Source organism: Penicillium cinerascens (assembly GCF_028974065.1).
Source record: "Penicillium cinerascens strain IBT 15544 chromosome Unknown scaffold_4_segment0_segment1, whole genome shotgun sequence".
Classification (NCBI taxonomy): Eukaryota; Fungi; Ascomycota; class Eurotiomycetes; order Eurotiales; family Aspergillaceae; genus Penicillium; species Penicillium cinerascens.
In genome coordinates this window covers 4,786,626-4,804,544 of record NW_026695298.1, presented here as the reverse complement: position 1 = coordinate 4,804,544, position 17,919 = coordinate 4,786,626, and the positions used below count along the sequence as shown (strand labels likewise).

General features: G+C 53.9%; 7 protein-coding genes across 7 annotated transcripts; 5 read left to right on the top strand and 2 right to left on the bottom strand.

Annotated features, from left to right (window-relative positions):
* Positions 1–278: 278 nt before the first annotated feature.
* N7498_010964 (cleavage and polyadenylation specificity factor subunit 5) lies at positions 279–1,279 on the top strand (the record flags this gene model as incomplete). Its single annotated transcript, XM_058458020.1, has 4 exons — positions 279–319; positions 387–638; positions 696–943; positions 999–1,279. 4 exons carry the CDS (start codon positions 279–281, stop codon positions 1,277–1,279), a joined length of 822 nt encoding a protein of 273 aa, XP_058304919.1.
* Positions 1,280–2,491: 1,212 nt separating this feature from the next.
* N7498_010963 (lipase family protein) lies at positions 2,492–3,521 on the top strand (the record flags this gene model as incomplete). The annotated part of the gene is made up of 4 exons (XM_058458019.1): positions 2,492–2,608; positions 2,664–2,785; positions 2,835–3,171; positions 3,225–3,521. The coding sequence occupies 4 exons, from the start codon at positions 2,492–2,494 to the stop codon at positions 3,519–3,521; spliced, it is 873 nt and encodes a 290-aa protein (XP_058304918.1).
* A 421-nt stretch (positions 3,522–3,942) lies between these two features.
* Positions 3,943–5,081, top strand: N7498_010962 (DUF3431 domain-containing protein; the record flags this gene model as incomplete). Its single annotated transcript, XM_058458018.1, has 3 exons — positions 3,943–4,316; positions 4,374–4,816; positions 4,870–5,081. 3 exons carry the CDS (start codon positions 3,943–3,945, stop codon positions 5,079–5,081), a joined length of 1,029 nt encoding a protein of 342 aa, XP_058304917.1.
* A 904-nt stretch (positions 5,082–5,985) lies between these two features.
* On the bottom strand, positions 5,986–12,286 carry N7498_010961 (uncharacterized protein; the record flags this gene model as incomplete). The annotated part of the gene is made up of 4 exons (XM_058458017.1): positions 5,986–11,057; positions 11,109–11,384; positions 11,453–11,786; positions 11,849–12,286. 4 exons carry the CDS (start codon positions 12,284–12,286, stop codon positions 5,986–5,988), a joined length of 6,120 nt encoding a protein of 2,039 aa, XP_058304916.1.
* A 1,481-nt stretch (positions 12,287–13,767) lies between these two features.
* Positions 13,768–14,505, bottom strand: N7498_010960 (uncharacterized protein; the record flags this gene model as incomplete). The annotated part of the gene is made up of 2 exons (XM_058458016.1): positions 13,768–14,199; positions 14,290–14,505. 2 exons carry the CDS (start codon positions 14,503–14,505, stop codon positions 13,768–13,770), a joined length of 648 nt encoding a protein of 215 aa, XP_058304915.1.
* A 738-nt stretch (positions 14,506–15,243) lies between these two features.
* N7498_010959 (uncharacterized protein) lies at positions 15,244–15,606 on the top strand (the record flags this gene model as incomplete). Its single annotated transcript, XM_058458015.1, has 1 exon — positions 15,244–15,606. One exon carries the CDS (start codon positions 15,244–15,246, stop codon positions 15,604–15,606), a length of 363 nt encoding a protein of 120 aa, XP_058304914.1.
* Positions 15,607–16,860: 1,254 nt separating this feature from the next.
* N7498_010958 (putative dephospho-CoA kinase) lies at positions 16,861–17,667 on the top strand (the record flags this gene model as incomplete). Its single annotated transcript, XM_058458014.1, has 1 exon — positions 16,861–17,667. The coding sequence occupies one exon, from the start codon at positions 16,861–16,863 to the stop codon at positions 17,665–17,667; it is 807 nt and encodes a 268-aa protein (XP_058304913.1).
* Between the last annotated feature and the right edge of the window lie 252 nt (positions 17,668–17,919).

The window sequence follows — 17,919 nt, the reverse complement described above, 5'->3', positions numbered from 1 at the left end:
TGTGGTGTTGGTGCAATGAAGCAGGAGAGTTGGGGGGGGGGGGGGGGGGGTTCGTAGAGGGGCATGGATTCCGCATGGTGATGAACATGGTAACTAATTGCGCCCGTCAATGTAACAAATAAAACAATACCTACTGTACCAGCTGAACCAAGTCCAATTGTAATATCACCGCCTGCTAAAAGTAGCCTCATCCGATCACACACGTGACCGTCTTTATTGATAGCGATACCGAGCTGTCTCGGCGCAGCGCGCCCTTGGATCGTTAACCCCGAGCAACAATGGCGACCACAACCGCCACGGCGATCCAAAGCAGTCGCCCGTGAGTGATACCTATCTGGATGATGCCAATGTGGAACAGGAATGCCGCTGACACAATCCAATTCCAGTCCGATCCTCCCCAAGGATTTCTCGGGCCAGCAGCCGGAGACTATCCGTCTATACCCCCTGTCCAACTACACATTCGGTACGAAAGAAACGCAGCCCGAGGAGGATCCATCTGTCCTTGCGCGACTCAAGCGGTTGGAGGAACATTATGACCTTCATGGCATGCGGCGCACCTGCGAGGGTATCCTGGTCTGCCACGAACACAACCACCCGCACGTCTTGATGCTGCAGATCGCCAATGCTTTTTTCAAGCTGTACGCTTAGGTCCATTCAGAGGATGAGTGTGTACGGGAGGTGCTAATGATATACAGACCAGGTGACTACCTGCACCACGAGGACGAGGAGATCGACGGCTTCAAGAAGCGACTGAATGAGCGTCTGGCCCCGGTGGGCTCACAATTCTCCGGTGAAGGCGTCAATGAAGACTGGGAGATCGGCGATACCCTGGCCCAATGGTGGCGGCCGAACTTTGAGACCTTCATGTACCCGTTCCTGCCGGGGCACGTCACACGGCCGAAGGAGTGCAAGAAGCTGTACTTCATCCAACTGCCCAAGAAAAGTGAGTGACCTGCGCATGTCCCAGTTCTCTTTCGCTGATCCCCTTGGTTTTGTAGAGGTCCTCTCGGTCCCCAAGAACATGAAGCTTCTCGCCGTGCCGCTGTTTGAACTATATGACAACACCGCCCGCTACGGCCCGCAGCTGTCCGCCATCCCTCACCTGCTCTCGCGATACAACTTTGAATTCGTGGACGAGAATGACAACGTGGTTGCCGTGACTCCGGGCACTCCTCTGGCAGAGAACCAGATCCCGCGCACCAAGGTCCTGGCTGGCGATGACGGGCAAGATACCGGAATGACGGATATTGGAGCGGAAGGGGAGAGAGTGGAGGGTTAGTCCGACGCAAGGATAGAAAGAAATTTAATGTCATCCGTTTATGAGCGTGCGCCCGTTCTTGCTCTTCTGTGGTGCTTGGTCCAGTGAAAGTATAGAGACTTGATCGGATAAAAATGCAAGTTACCAACTGCACCTCCCAGCTCCCGCTGCAACTGGCGAGTCCTCGAATCTACTCCATACCTTCCACCGGTGATGTTTTTGGTTTCAGGCTTGGAGGATACCTCTCGCTATTTTGCTCTCTCTCTCTTTCTCTCTTTCTCCAGGGCTCCTGTATACATTGCAAATATAGGAAACGGCTCATATCTTCCAAAACAGCCTATCTCTCTAACCTCGGAGGTCTGCGACTTGCATGGGAAACAGGCCCGGACCGCCTGACCCACTTTACCGCGGCCCTCAAGAGTATAAAACACATTTATGCTTCTGATTCCTGTTGAATTTGACGATCTTCTAGTGTTCGACACGGGAGGGAATAATAATAATTTGTGTTCTTTTAGAGTATTCTTTTAGAGTATATTCCGGGATAGGTAATGGTCGAAGGGGACAATACATAGCAGTGTTGTCTGCGTGGGATCACCCGTCCAAAGGACGACTGTATATTTTTTCCAAAGGGAAATCTAAGCTCCCTTTGCACTTCCGATCACGGATTCGAATGTTCACTCGGATGCTACCAGTCCAGCCACGTCTGCCTTTCTGGAACAGCGAATGTGCCGACAACGGAAAAAGGCCCCGGCACATCCACTCCCATCGAGCTGATGGTCCCCTCGGTTCTTAATGCCGGAAAAAACCTACGGAGAAAACGGAAAGAACCCAAAAGGAACTATCCTCGTGGACAACTCAAGCCCCCAAGCCCCACTTCCCAGTGAGAGCCGAGTCTGACGGGTTGCATTCATCCGTGAGGAAACCCTCTGCAGAATGTCGATCTCTTCCCCAGGCGGACTCTCCACCAGTCAGGCGAAGAATCTGCCCTCAGGAACGGACGACGAGCCTGTTTGGAACATTCTCCAGGATGAGTCTTGACGCCTCCTGTTCATCCCTCGGGTTATACCCCGCCCCGGGGCCTCGTGGTCTTGGGTCTTGTCTTTTCTGATATCGCGAAGAGGAGGTATATAACGGTGGTACTGGCCATGTGAGAGGTCCAAAATAAACAAGACCACATCGGGCTCTGATTTGAGTCTGCGGTATCTCCAGCAAGCCCTTCAACTCGCCGTGAGTATGCATCTCGGTCAACTCTGGCATCTTGTGGCTGCCGCGGCGTTTGCCGTGGCTGCACCTGCTCGTCCGATGCCTCGTGGTGAGTCGAGCCCTGCCTTGTTGACGGGCCACGCTCATGTAAGATCTAGATGTCTCGTCCGCTGTGTTGGATCAGCTCACGGTCTTCGCCCAGTGGGCGGCCGCATCGTACTGCACCAACAATATCAATTCCACAGGAAACGCCGTAACTTGCGCTGGAGATTATTGTCCGGAAGTGCAGTCGGCTAAGACCGCCACGCTATCCGAGTTCGACGAGTATGTACATATCATCTCGTACTTGTAGAACAAAGTACTAACGCCTCAGCTCCACGCAATTTGGCGACGTTGCCGGCTTCGTGGCCGTCGACGAGACGAACGAACTGATCGTGATCTCCTTCCGGGGCAGTCGCACCGTCAGCAACTGGATCGCCAACCTGGACTTTGACTTGACCGATGCCAGTGATCTGTGTGATGGTTGTGAAGCGCATTCTGGCTTTCTGGCGGCGTGGGAGACCGTGTCTGCCGCTATCACATCCCAGGTCCACTCGGCCATGCAGACCTACTCGGGCTACAAGCTTGTCGTGACGGGCCATAGCTTGGGAGCTGCCCTCGCAGCTCTGGGCGGGACTGCGCTGCGCAATGCCGGATACGAACTGGACTTGGTAAGTCGTCCTCCTCCTCCTCCCCCTCTCGATTCATACTGACACATTCGCAGTACACCTATGGCCAACCGCGCGTTGGCAATTTGGCCCTGGCAACGTACATGACTGGCCAGGGAGTCAACCGAGTCACTCATACCAACGATATCGTACCTAGGCTTCCGCCTATGTCATTTGGCTTTTCACATTCTAGTCCTGAACTTTGGATAACCAGTGGGAACGACGTGACGGTAACCACGTCGGATATCGATGTGATTGAAGGCATTGACTCGACGGCCGGCAATGCAGGAGAGCCCTTCCCTGATGTCGCGGCACATGCCTGGTATATTGAAGATATCGATGGGTGCCAGTAGAGTTTGAGGTTACGAGCTATGATAAATATGAAACATGTCCTCGAGAGCCCCGGATTTAACGGGGTACTCGCTAAAATTTGCACCTAGCACTCCTCCCTAGGGATATTGTAGAAATGCGGGATTCCGTCTACTCATCATCGTCACCGCGTAGTGCACCGAGTATATAGATGCGGACCCACCGATCGGCTGTGGCTGGAGCTTTTTGTGGCGGAGACGGGACACCTTCACCTTTCCAGCGACTCGGATTTGTGCTGTGCGCCCTCTGTTCCAGACTCAGAACCAAGATCGCCAAGCTCTCAAAGTTAGGGGTCACTCTCGGTGCGAACGCATCCCCGGATTCTCCGACGCCGCATTTGGCCCTGGAGCTTCACCCTTGCCGACTCGCGATGTTCTGACATGTTCGACCCCCTCGTCCTTCACTATGCTATTCGCCCCGAGCGGACCGCAGAGTCCTCGCCGTCGCAATCGCATTAAATCCATACTCGTCACTATATTCATCGTCCTCGCCATATACTTCCTCTTCTTCGCGCACGCCGAGTCGTCCCATAAACCCACCGCCAAAACCGACTATGCGCAGCTACACAAATCAACGCCGTCGCCCAAAGCGGACGAGCAGGCTCGTCCGGAGATTCGGCGACGGAAGGAAATGGTTGTGGCCAGCATGAAGAGCGACGATACCTCATGGCTGGCCGAGTACTTCCCGGACTGGTCCAGGAGCATCTACGTGGTGAACGACAAAACGGCCCCCTTGACAGTGCCGTACAACAAGGGGCGCGAGTCAATGGTCTACTTGACGTACGTTCTGCAAGCGGGATAAGCTACAACGCGGTGCTAACGCGAACGTAAATACAGCTACATAATTGACCATTACGACTCCCTGCCAGAGGTCATGCTCTTTATACACTCCCAGCGCTTCCAATGGCACAATGACGACCCATACTACGACGGTGTAGCCATGTTGCGCAACTTCCAGGTGCCCTACCTGCAGAAAAAGGGCTACGTGAACCTGCGCTGCGTCTGGACGCTCGGCTGTCCGGTCGAGATTCACCCGCTGAGTGATAGGCACCGCGACGACGTGCACGCGGGCGAATATTTCTTGAATGCATTCAAGGAGCTGTTCCCCCAATCTCCGATCCCGGAGGAAATCGGCGCGAGCTGCTGCGCTCAGTTTGGCGTGACGAAGGAGCAGGTTCTTTCTCGCCCAAAGAGCGACTATGAGCACTTCCGGAGATGGCTTCTGGAGACGGACTTGACGGATGACTTGTCAGGAAGAATCTTAGAATACACCTGGCACAGTAAGTGTTTACCCCCATGCTATGGAAAAGGGGCTGGTACTGATGCTTTGCAGTTATATTTGGACAAGATCCGGTATATTGCCCAGACGCTAGAGCGTGCTACTGCAATGTCTTTGGAATTTGTGACGACAAATTAAACTGTGACGAAGGTACTTGTGAAGGTCGATATGTTTTGCCGCCATTCTCGTCGCTGCCCAAGGGATGGCCATACGTTGGATGGAAGGGCCAGCCACAGAATCCGAGTAGCGGTCTGCCGGAATCCTGAGGAGGAAGAATACCGCGAGGTCTGCACTGCCTCGAATATATTCGAAGGCGGTGGGTATAAAATCATAGAGCCAGGAATTGACCCTCGTGCTGACGAGTATACTGCGCTGGTTCTCAGAGCCCATGAGCCTCAAAGGTTGCAAGCGCCGGCCGATCAAGGCCATGGAAGAAACTGGGTAACACTTGGAGTCTAGGAACATGTCCCTACCAATAGCCTCGGAATGGCGTGTATAGCAAATATACCTAGTGCAGAGGGGCGTTCATTGCTAATCTATCGTAGCAGACGGATCGAGATTGTAAACGGCTTTCCAAGATCGGGTTCATGCATGAAGCATCACCTTATCACGTAGTTTTTAGGTCCGGCCTCGGTGGTATTCCGGGGTAAGCGCATATTGTTAATCTTGTTCCCATGGTTCGAGCTCTTGGGGCTGGAAGATCTAGTTCCCTCTTACGATCCCTGCAGCAGCCAACATTGGCCCAAGCACTCGGCGTGAACTACGAAGTCCCATGCAACACTGTATACATCACACCGTTACGGCCACCATTTCACGGGTCCCGGCTTTACGCTTCACATTTTCTCCGATACTTAATCATATCAAAACACGAGCCTCCCTCTCTACCATCAGCACTTCCCGGTGATTTTTCATTCCGTTTTGGACGGTTCGAGTTGACCTATTGTTGCGTTTCAATCATGCCTTTTCATTGTTCAATCTGTTTTCCATAGCTAGGCTTTGGATGGCAAGTGTGGGAATTATCATACTTCAAATGACGCTAGCCACTTTTAGGCAAAAGTCAATAATGTGCTGAAGTTTTGCCAAAGTCTGCAAGACAGAGACGACCACGAAGAGGGAGGGACCCAAAAAAAAAAAAAACGCTACAACTTTTGAAGGAGAATCTGGCCGTGCTTAAACAGCAATCGCCAGATGCTCATGGGCAAAGGAGAGGAGATCGTCGCTGGCCTCCGCCCGGCCGGACCCGAACGACTGCAGGTTCCATTTGTCCACGCCATCCACTCCCTCCAGGTCATTCGCAAACGCGCGGAACACATCGTCGTTGAGCCGTTCATACTCGGAATAGTCCTTGGGCCAATCCCCGAGGCGCTCGACGGCAAGCTTGAGCATATGCAGGTGCTGTCGGACATGCTTTCCTTCTTCCGCGGTTTCGCCTGGACTGGAGGCGGACGAAGGGGATGACATGCCCGAGATGACCTCCGCGTCCATCTCGGTGGCAGACGCCGAGGACGGGTCGATGAACGTGCGCAGGGCGTTCTCGTGCAGCGCGGCCGCTTTCCGATAATATCGATAGGCCAGCTCGCGCCGGCCTTTCTGGCTCTGATAGCCCTGGGCCACGCTGGTGTACATCTGCGATAGCAGCACGGTCATCTCGACGGTACTTGGGTGCCGGGGCCCATGGACACGAGCGCAATTATACACAAGATCCTCCGCGAGCCGGACGGCTGCAGTATAGTCGTTGATCATATAGCGGGTAATGACCAGCATGCGCCCGAGAGCAAGCGTATACGCATGCTGCGGCTGTGACAGGGCATGGGTGTCCCGGCTGTTCCAGAGGGAGGTGAGGACCCAGGCCAAGGTTTGGTAGTCATGTTGCTCATCCAGAACGCTAATCAGGCTATTGACGTTCACCAGATCAAGCTGTGCGAGCTCAACGTTGTGCTCCTTGAAATAACTCAGCGTATCGTGCAAGATCATCGCCGACACGCTCAGCATGTACTTCTTGATCGAGGCCGCCGGACGCGCGTCAGTCTCTCGACCAGCGATGAGCAGGCCCAGCTTGAACACCAGCTTGAGTGTCGGCAGGGCCGAGTAACCCTGGTGTGCACCGATATACCTCAATGCTGCCAACGCGAGGTGGCAGGCGGACTGGTAGTCCTCGGAGTCGAGCAGCTGGGCAGCCCGGTTGTAGCTAGCGATGGCCACTGAACGCACAAAGTCGCGCGAGATATGGGTGCTGAAATAATCTAGGACCGTCTCAATAAAGACCTTGGCCTGCTGAGGGTCGATCTTCAGGCTGGAGCCCTCGGTGGCCAAGAAGAACCTGGTGTACTGATTCACCACCTGCGTGGCGGCCGACTGGCGGCCGCGGCCGAGTAAGAACGCGTGCAGGCGGGCAACCGTAGCCGTTGTATTCTGGAGGTTGCCGGCGTCTGAACCGAGGACTTTCCGGAACTGCTCAAAGTATAGATATTCCGTGGTCAGGGCGGCGTAGATCTCGTTCAACGTTACCGAAGCGTCGTCGGATTCCCGGAGGCTGTATTCGAGCTGAGCTAGGAAAATAAGGTTTTGCCGCCGTCTTGAACTCTGGTCAAAACCAAAGGCACTGGAATTGCCGGCGTCCTTGATGATGATCTGGCGGTAGATCTCGTGTGAGAGCTCCCTGGCCTGCTGCATCTGGCCCGCGGTGATGTAGCCAGATGCAATGGTTTTGGCCGCCGCAGTCAGCTCGACGGCGGACGTTTCGGTCGACAGCACCTGCACTGTTGTCTCCTGTAGCATTGACACAGCAGCTTGCGGCTCCCCGCGCTTGGTATGCAGCGAGACGATCTCTTCCATCTGGGACAGGGCATCCTCGTGAGCCCATCCGCAGCTGGAGCGGATGGACGTCAGGCGTTGGGTGCGAATAGACGCTTCCTTCTGCAGCTCCTTTGCCGTCATTGTTTCCACTCTCGACGCAGTCGACGAGGCACCCTGCTGCTCGTAGATAATATCCAAAGTGGCGCGGATGTCCTGATGATCGAGGTCGGCTTCGCTGGACTTGGTCTGCAAGAGCCCTTCGTAGAGCTGGATCGCTTCCGCTTCATATTGCTTCGACTCTTGACAGATGTTTGCCAGCGTCTTGGTCGCCTGGATGGTAATCGAGGCACTAGCGCCGAAGAGGCTGATGCACGCTTTGCGATATTGTACCGTCACATCGTGTATGATGGCGGTGTCGCTGTGAACCATACGCAAACAGTGGACATAGCGTTCGTAGATGGTCTGAACGAACGCCGGATCCCGCAACTTCTGGCTGATCTTCGGGCTCTGCAGGGTGTTGAACAACACCCGGCAGGGCTTCAGCGCGTCTGCGTACCGTTCTTGTTTCAGGAGCTCCGTTGCCACAATCAAGAGCGGCTCGAAGGCATCCGGGTGGCAGGTCTCCGAGCCCTTGTTCAGAATATGGACGATCTGACGATAGTAGTCCACTGCAATTGGGCGCGGGCGTGTCAGCTCAGCAAGAGTCCACAGATTTCGGATAACAGTGGGATGTTCCTCGCCGAAGCGCTTGGTGTAGTCATGTAGTATATCCTGGTGAACGGTGATGACCTTGTCGTTCTGGGAGGTACGCTCGTATAGACGAAGAAGGCTCTTCGTGACTCGCTCCAAGAGTTGATCTCCACTCGCCGGTCGATCGCGCCGAACTGCACGATAAAGGCGAGTCCGGATGTCCTCTTCCTTGACCGGACGACGGCGGGAGCGGTAGCAGCTCGCCAGGCGCTCCGCGAGCTCAACGCAATACTCGACATGGGCCGATGGCAGGACGACTTCTTCAAGCGAAGGCGCAAACACCGCAGGCCACACACTTCGCAGTACTCGTTTCAGCACGCTCGTGGCGTCGTGCCACCGGTGTTGGGATAGGTACATCTCGACCAGCTTGGTGGTCGCTGTGGTGGACACCTCGTCGACAGTGGATGTGCTATATACCATGTCTTTGAGGTTCGACTCCGTCACCACAGATGATGTAGACGACGAGGTAGTGGCCATCCGCATCGCTTCCCGGGACGTGGATTGGATATTCTGTTCCGCCTCCTTGTGAGTTGCACTCTGGCTGCTGGTACTCTGTGCGCAGTGTTTGAAGACTTCGAGAGCCAGTACGTACAATCCCACGGACTTCATGACTTTGGCAAGCTGTATGAAGTGAGACACCAAAACTTCCGCGCTGGAGACGGTTTCCTTGTACTCCTCCCAGAACCCGGCAAGGACCGAGGCCGCTTCATTGTCTCTCTGCTGACTTTTGAGGAATTGGGCATACGCGAGAACGGCTCGAACCGTCTTAAGCTTGCTCTCAATGGAGTGGTTCATCCGGTACTCCCGGCTGGCCTGCTGCCACAGCTCCACATACGTGCGCTCGCCCTCCTCTGCCGACTGCCCCTCGGCTTTGGTCAGCAGAGTCTCCAGGTCAAGGGACCAGGTGATCAGCTCATCCTCTTCCGTCCCATCCAAAGCGAGGGTGGTACCTGTCTCTGTCGTCGTCGTATCCTTACGGCCGCAGAGGTGGACCAGCAATGAGTCGTCAATCTGGCGAGATCCGCTCCGCTGGGTCTTATTATCGGCGACAGATCCCTGCAAAGAGTCGGTAATCTCCTGCGCCTTGCGCTCCTCTTTGATGAAACGATAATGTTCGGACAGCTGCGTCAACGTCGAGGTGACCATGACGTTTGTCGCACCGTGATGCACCTTATAGCATTCTACCAGTAGCTGAAGCATCTCGACGCGCCATATCATGACCTCCGTCTTGGACTCAGTGATTTGATCTGCCGTGGCCTCCAGGAAGAACTGGGCCATCTGCATGGTGATGAGATGCCGGACGGATAACATGGTCTGACTGATTCTCGCTGCCTCGTAGAGGATCCGGTTGCTCTCGACAGGCACGCTGTTACGGATCTGTCGGTGGAAGAGCGCCTGGGAGAGAATGACCTGCAGAGTAGCTGGGTGGTTGCTGTTCAAGGTTTGGCGGTATAGACGTGTCTGAATTCCGTGAATCGATCGGAGCAACGGAGTTGCTTTGTTCGCCCAAATATTCATCTCCAGGAGCGGCACGGTGGGACTAGTAGGGATGACGGATCGCAAGACCTTGCCCGCCGTGGCAACTTCTTGGTCGCTGGTGCACCCGAACGCAATCTTGACATAACTCACCCAGTAGCGAAGCGCGAACTCCAGCAGAGGATGCTTCTCCAGCAGGTGTTCCGTCACCCGCCCATCCAGCGGAGCCAAGGAGGGATCATGGCTGTCGGTCACACTGTGCTTTGCGTACAGCAGGAGCCTTTGCACAAAGTCCACGTGCCTGTTTTTAATCGCGGGCAGGAACTTGCCTTTCGAGATGACGTCTAGGATGGCGGCGCGCACCTGCCCGTGCCTCAAATAGACCAAGTTATTTTGGAAGAAGATAAGCGAGGAGACTGGCTTTAGTAGGTGAGGGAAGTTGACATCGCGGTACTCAGCGACGGTGGCCTTGTCGGGCTGGATGGAGAGAAGAGCGGCCAGTTCCCGCTGGGTGAGAGGGCGGCCCGCGGTGGTCAGCCAGACCAAAACCTTCTTAGTATCCTCATCCAGCTTGGAATGCAGTGTGTGCGCGACGAGATCGGTGATCGAGTATCCCGCTCGAATGATGTTCTCCACGGACGTGGAGAGCGCATCCTTATGCGGCAGGTGGTCATCGCGCACCCGCTTGGCGGCCAGTTTTGCCCAGAGGAAGGAGCCTTCGGATGATTCCGTGATACGGGTCACCATCAGCTCCTGCTCTTCGTCGGACATGGTGTTGAACGCGGGGCTCTGGTGGAGGATCTTGCGGGTGACCGCAGCAACGTCATCAAAGATGAGCTCCGGCGTAATCCGCACCGTCGTCTGGGATACGACTGCATCCAGCGGCTGCGATGCGAGCACGATCAGTTTCACGGTGGGGGCGTTGGACACTGCCTCGTGGAGTCGGCGCGATAGAGATCTCTCCCCACAGCTGGCCTCGTCGATGCCGTCGACGACTAGGACCAGCTCCCTGGCGCCCACTCGACTGGCCTGGATGGCATGCGAAAGGGCGTCCCATAACAGATCATCATACGACACTTCGTCGACATTCCGCTGGCTCTGATCGTAGGCGTTGGCCAAGATCTGGTACATCTGCACGTTGCCAATGCGCCTGTTAAATATTTGTGATAACATCGTCTTGGCGACGGCGCGCGGAGTCGTGGTGGCGGGGATTCGACCATCTGGTACGACTGGTTAGAGACGATATGAAGTGTAAGGGCAGCAGGACTGACTGATGGGCGCCAGGATGGATGTGTATCTCATTCCTCCGACGGGATGCTGCAGATGATCGTTGATCACGGCTGATAGGACCGACTTGCCGGAACCCGGATTGCCTGTAATGGAGAGGACCTGCTGCTCGCCTTTCAAGAACCGCGTCAAGTATGGCTTTACCCACAGGCAGGTGGCCTCCTCGCGCTCCTGGGCCGAGGGGGCCATGGCTTCGGTGAGGTGGGCGAGCACCGGGTCTTCTGGCTTCAACCAGTCTTTGAGGGTATTGATTCCGACGGCTGGATCACTATCATTAGACCAAACCAGATTAAATTTGGGGTCGGGATGTCTTATAAAACGACATTACCTGTATCGCCTTGGAGACCCTCTCGCGTCAGCTGGTGACGCCACATAAGTTCTGACACCTGCTCGCAACGACCGCGAAAACTGTCGATCGGACCGGGAAAGGTGCTATAGATATCAATCGACACCGATTCAGAGGCGAGCAGAGACCGGTGGAAATGCGTGGCCACACAAACGACGAGGGTGACCAGGTCGGCTAACGCGAGAATGAGTTGATCTTTGATATCCGCAGAGACTACAAAGAGCTCCGCACGATCCAGCAGGTTGCCGAGCCCGGCGGAGCAGCGGTAGAAAAAGCCAAATAGGTCCATGAGGGCCGGGGCGTTTTGCTCGCCCAACTACACGCTCGTGGTTAGTGAAATGACTCCATCGGCCCGACGGCCCGCCATGCTTGACGTACCTCGAGCAGGCTCGCGCAGTAGCAGTAAGATAGCTGAGCAGCGAGATGGCTGTCGCCCGCAAACTGCTCGATTCCAGAATCGAACGAGTGCACGCGCTCAACGAACAAGGCCGCCCACACAAGGGCCTTGTCGTAGTTGCTCCCCTCGGGTGGGAGTTTCTTCATCCTCTCGCACCGAATCCACTCCAACAGGCTTGCATAATCGGCGTCGGCCACCCGGGAGGCCGTCAGGTCGTCGCCTCCCCGGCCTGCAAGCGTGTGGACCACGTCGGCGAGCGTGGTGTTCCCCCCATTGAACGTCTTAGTGGTTTGCTGGTAGGAGTGACTGAAGCCCTTCGCCCCAGTCGCATGCTGCTCCAGCAGGTCCGACGTCTGTCGCAGACCGAGAAGGGAAGTGGAGGCGAGAGGAGACACACCATTTGGCACGGAAGAGGCCATGTCTGATTCTGATTATTATAGTCGGAGTATCAAGAAGGCGCAATATCAAGTAGACGTAATAGCAAGTTGTCGTAATATCAAGTAGTCATAAAAGTAGTCGAAGTATCAAGTAATATCAAGTCACACGAAAGAATCGTGTCAATAAGAAAGTCAGTGAGTAAATTGGGCCATGCTGGGGAGCATCTCTAAACCCCATGCCGGAGATGGAACTCTTCTTTCTTATACCCCTTCTTCCCCCCCCTCTTTTTCACGATTGTCTCGCCGTTTTTCTGCTACAAAGTCCACGACGTCAGCATGAGGCAGCCGCAACTGAACACGGTTCCTCGACCTGCAGGGAGCTACATCATGGCTGCCACGGGGGAGCCGTCTCCTTCGCCACTGACAGTGGGATCTTTTGGTCTAAGTTGGCTTCACATGGGTCACACGGAGCCTTTCAGGCGATTGAGCCATGTATGCGACATACCATAAACGCCCACTTCGCGTGGATGGCCAAAATGGAGTCCGAGGCCCACATTCTCCAGCCTTTCTCTGGAAGGACCCCGGACGGTTCCCGAACCGAACGTCTATTTTGACTGACGAGAAGCGGGGCCGATCTTTCCGAATCTCGGCTACCATTGGTCCGCGGCTTCGGCAGCCGGAATTAGACAACAATGAGATGGAGCACCCATGGATGCTGGATCGGTCCGAAGCGCTCGCACTTAATCTCTTAAGATTCACATCGGAACCGCCGTATGGCGGGTTTATAGAACCGCCCATGATAGTGAGGGACGTCCACGGGCATGTTTCTCAAAATGCACCCGTGGTAAAGGTATTTGGAATCAATCCTGAACACAGGGAAAGTACGGCTTTAGCGTAGAAATATTGACGGTCTCATAAAAGATCTCCCGCTCGTGAGTTCAATGTGAGCAAACTGATCACGGTTCCGTGGGAAACTCGTCAGGTGAGACCTGAGATTGGTTTCGAATGTAGGAATTTTGGCCGAGGTGCGAGCCGAGCGTGAATTGTGTTGATCCCACGGGGACGACGATCACGGTTCCAGCGTGGCAAACCCTTGATTAGGGTTCCATGATTCGACCTTGCGCTTGGTTCCACCGAGAGCGTCCCGGTCCTTCGGCCATAACCTATTCTCCGATCCATGGATGATTGGCATGGGCCGTGACATACCGTAGTTCCGGCCTTAAGACGGCCAATCTTGTTCTCCTCTCGGAGTAACAATAATATTAGCTTTCTGCCTACGTGCAATGATCATGGATCATACCTCTGGGCTATCACGGCGGGACGTCCGCCGCACCAAACATTGTGGATGTGGTGGTGGTTTACGTCATGAGGTCGAAAGAGGCAACAGCCAACGCGAAATTTCATCTACTTCGATAAGTGACAGTTCCAACCCTGAAAGTGACGGAGGATCGGTTGTCCATACAATTGTGATATGCTGTATTTTACGGAGTTCCGAACCATAGCTCAAGCCAACCACCCAATCCTCAGGATTCCGCCATGGTTCGTTTGAGTGTGACTTCCAGTGCTTCAGCGCCTGGAGGTAAGTCGGCCCCATCGTCATGCTCGTCAAAGTACAGTCTCCAAAGGCTCTGGCCCTCCTCCATACCTAGCTCTTTGGCTCTCTTCTCGTCATCCGGAAGTCGCACGGCTAGCCAGCCTTCCCAGCCCTCCAGTGTGACCCGCTCTTCATCTTTTGTCCAGTCGAAAGGACCACAGACATGTCCCTCACTATCTTGTCTCCCTCCCCATCGTATCTCATGGGTCTGCGAATCCAGATAAACCCAGCGGAGAGTGGGAGGCGTTTCGTTTGAGATGGTGACAAACCCTGCTGTATTACCAGGGGAGAAATCAGGGTGTTGGTAAAAGCCACCACTTAGCGGGACAAGCTGTGGGCTGGGAAATTTGGTGATATATACCTGGATTGTGGTCAGTAACGATCAGACTCGATTTCAGATGGCCGATACGCAGAAGAAGATAGGGTGCCAATCAATGGTCAGGAAGCCTACCTTTCTATCTGCGCCCAAGTATACTTGCGCGTTATGGATTGCCAGTCTCTGTTGCCGTGATCCATCGTAGGACGTGCATTGGACCGATAGATAAGAGCGCTGTTTCCGCGCACTTTCCCGCCGGCGGTCTTCATGATCCCGCGTGCCCTTGGAGGCCTCGTTGACCCCAATCATGGTTGGCACCATTGCCGTCATCAGGAAAATGCCTAATACCATCTTCGCGGGGGGGGTTTTATGCTAGTTCACCGAACACATAAATGTGTTGTATTCGTAAGGCCCTGCTTGGCCATTCTAATAAGTTTCCAGCGATTCGATTCGCCCGGCTCAGTCTCACGTCCTGCGATGAAAGCGGAACCGTCCACGTATCTTTCATAAGAGGTCCTCAAAGCCCCAATACACTTGACGTAAGAAATGACATCGCCAAACCTTATATTTACAAGTTGATAGTCGCTAAGATCGATATTTATCAGGTGCGTCATTCTATGAAAACACAATGAGGTAAATTTTCTGGTTTCCGCACACGGCTTATTCTGTGTTCTTCCAATTGCCGGAAGCTGAAGGTACCGTCTTCAGTCACATTTCGGAAACAAAACTTTATCATCACCGTGGTCCCTAAACCGTGGAATCTTTAAACCATAAACTCATACGCGCGGCACATATGGTTCGTGTCGCTGCATTCATCTGACCGAAGGTAAATACGGATATAATCCACATGACAGAATATATAGCGAGTGTCCTTTCTGCCCAGCAATTCCCCAAGCTATTTTATCCCAGCCTAGTTAGTGAGTTTCATCTCCAGTCTTCATTGTATGATCAACAAGAAATAACTAATTTTGTTCTTCAGCATTTACCCAAAACAGAAAGATTGCGAGCACAAAGATGGGCGACCCTGTCCCAGCATTGAGGTACATAAAATCTCAGATTATACTCTACACTCTCCTATTATTGTTCTATATGCAACAAGATCCCTCTCTCCCAGTCACAAAGGCTAACGCAAAAGTCGACCGGTGCAGTAGCGCCGCCCCCGTCCTTGGCAAGGGAAACCGGAAGGGCCGTCAGAACTCGGACACCTCGTCTTTCAGCAGCGACCCCATTGAGAGTCTCGTGGATCCCGAGACGCTGGCTAATGGGGAAGGTCAGCTGATCGGACCCGCGGCCGCGCGTGAACTTGACAAGAAAAACAAGAAAGATAATGAAATGAAGAAGAAGGAGGATAATGGCAGTCTGAATATCAAGATCCACCTGGACCTGCATGCCAAGGTCAAGTTGGATTTGGAGGCTGATCTCTATGGAGACATTGTAATCGGGCTACTGTAATTAAGATACTTACGATCTTTTGCTACCTATTGAGGTTTTAAATGGAAGGTAAAAATGATGCAATTGTGGCAATTATAGATGTAAATAACTGTTGGTATAAACTTAAATATTGCCGTCGCCTCCGTAGTACTGTGGCGTGAAGAGATTATTACAAATGCGTCTTACATTCAAGACGTTCAGCTCCGACTTCCTTGCTTGTGATATCTTGAATGGTCTTCCAATTATCGTGTGTCGGGATCGTCCTCGCTAGTCTTAGCTTATGGTTCCTCGCGGAGAACGATTGGCAGTCCAAAAATGAGACGACCCCGGATCGACCTGTTTTAGGTTATCCCCGGTTGATTTTGGGAAGAGGAGGGAAGGGCGTGTCGCCACTTCCCATTTTTTACGAGGAAATCATTAATACAGAAGCAGCTCGAGGACAATTTTATAGACGTCACATGGAGCGGGGGTCTGGTTCAATTACACAATTTAATTCAACGGGCTCCAAGCTGCACACCTGTACCCCACAGATGCGACGACATCGATGGAAAGCTGCCATTTCAAATCACCGCTTCCGAAGTTTGTCATCATTAACACCGGCAAAAAAAACATGAAGAGCCAGGTTCATGTCGCCAATCGGGGGTAACTTTTGTCAAGCAACTGACAGTAGCAGAGATTCCAAAACGGGTAATGAAGCTTCGAAAGTTTAGATAGAGGCAAAAGATGTCGAAAGGTCCACTCTTTCCACCCCTCCATGGGGTCAGCATCATTGACTTCGCACATTGTACTGTGTCATGACGACGAGGCCATTGCTTTCTTGGATCAGCTCGCGGACCGGAATCTAAACGAGTCAATCTCCAGATACTTCCCGCACAATATATGCTAATGGGCAAGCTAAGTGGAGTGGCTAGAGGGGCCCGAGTGCTTCTTTCGGTATAGGCTGAGCGTGGACTAGGTGCTCAATATAAGCCTCGGATGAATCTCTGAGTAACCACTGAGTGATCAGTAACCATGAGCCCTGACTAAATTGTACTTAGTGAGTGACCCTCAGCGCCCTCATATAGCCGGGCCAAGGAGACATTGCAAATGGGACAGCCCCACCCGGTACAGGAAATCCCCTACGTAGAGATACCTCGGTGGCTCGTCGAATGTCTAAGATTGGAACTTGGAAAGTGGTTTTCCCAAGCGGTCTCGGGAACCGAGGTCTCCGCATTCATGGATTTGTACCTGACCCCACTCCAACTCCTCCCCTCTACACACCCCAAACGAGCCAAAATGCTCATCATCGGGCTTACCGGCTCTATAGCCACCGGAAAAACCACAGTCGCCTCCATTCTCTCCTCCCCACCTTATTCTCTCCCCATCATCGATGCCGACATCCTTGCCCGCAAGGTCGTCGAACCAGGCACGGCCGGGTACAAAGCAATCGTCAATTACTTCGGCCCGAGCACCCCCGATCTCCTCCTCGATGACTCTTCAAGCTCACAGGGCAAGTCACTCAACCGGCCGGCGCTAGGCCGGCGCGTCTTCGGCGATTCCGAGGAACGCAAGCGCGACCGCCAGGTGCTGAATGGGATTATCCACCCGGCCGTGCGGTGGGAGGTGTATAAAGCACTGATCTACCACTACGTGCGAGGACAATGGGCCATTGTTCTGGACGTGCCGCTGCTGTTCGAGAGCGGGATGGATCTGATCTGCGGGACGGTCATCGTGGTCGGCGTGCGTGATCCGGCGGTGCAGATGGCACGACTACGGGCCCGCAACGCAGATCTCACAGCCGAGGACGCAGAGAATAGAATACGCAGCCAAGGCGATGTGCGGATGAAGGCAGCACAGGCGGAGTTCCGAGGCACGACTACCGCGCGCGGGGTCGTAGTGTGGAATGATGCGGACAAGGCAGAGCTGGAGCGTGCGGTCAAGGGAGCGATGGCCAGCATTGAAGCGTCGAGTCCACGATGGTGGGCGTGGGCGCTGCTGGCGGCGCCGCCAGTGGGCATCGGGATTGCGGCGTGGAATTTGGTAGTCAACTTTGCGACGCAGAAAGGGTGGGAGAAGAAGAAGCAGGAGAAGGCGCGGTTATGATAAACCTCAGCTCTAATACCCTTTTGATTTGAATATACAATTTTCTTGCGTTTATCGGTACTGGATACGGGAGGCTTTTTGAAGGGTTTGCTTTGGCCTCATACAGGATCTACTTGGGAATGTTTCTGAAAGTAGAAATTCGAACCTTATCACCCGAAATTGCTGCCCAGCTACTTTCTCATCTTGTGAACGCAAGGCAACATGTACTAAAGCGGCTGTGTTAAACGGTACGGATTTGAGAACTACAAGTGA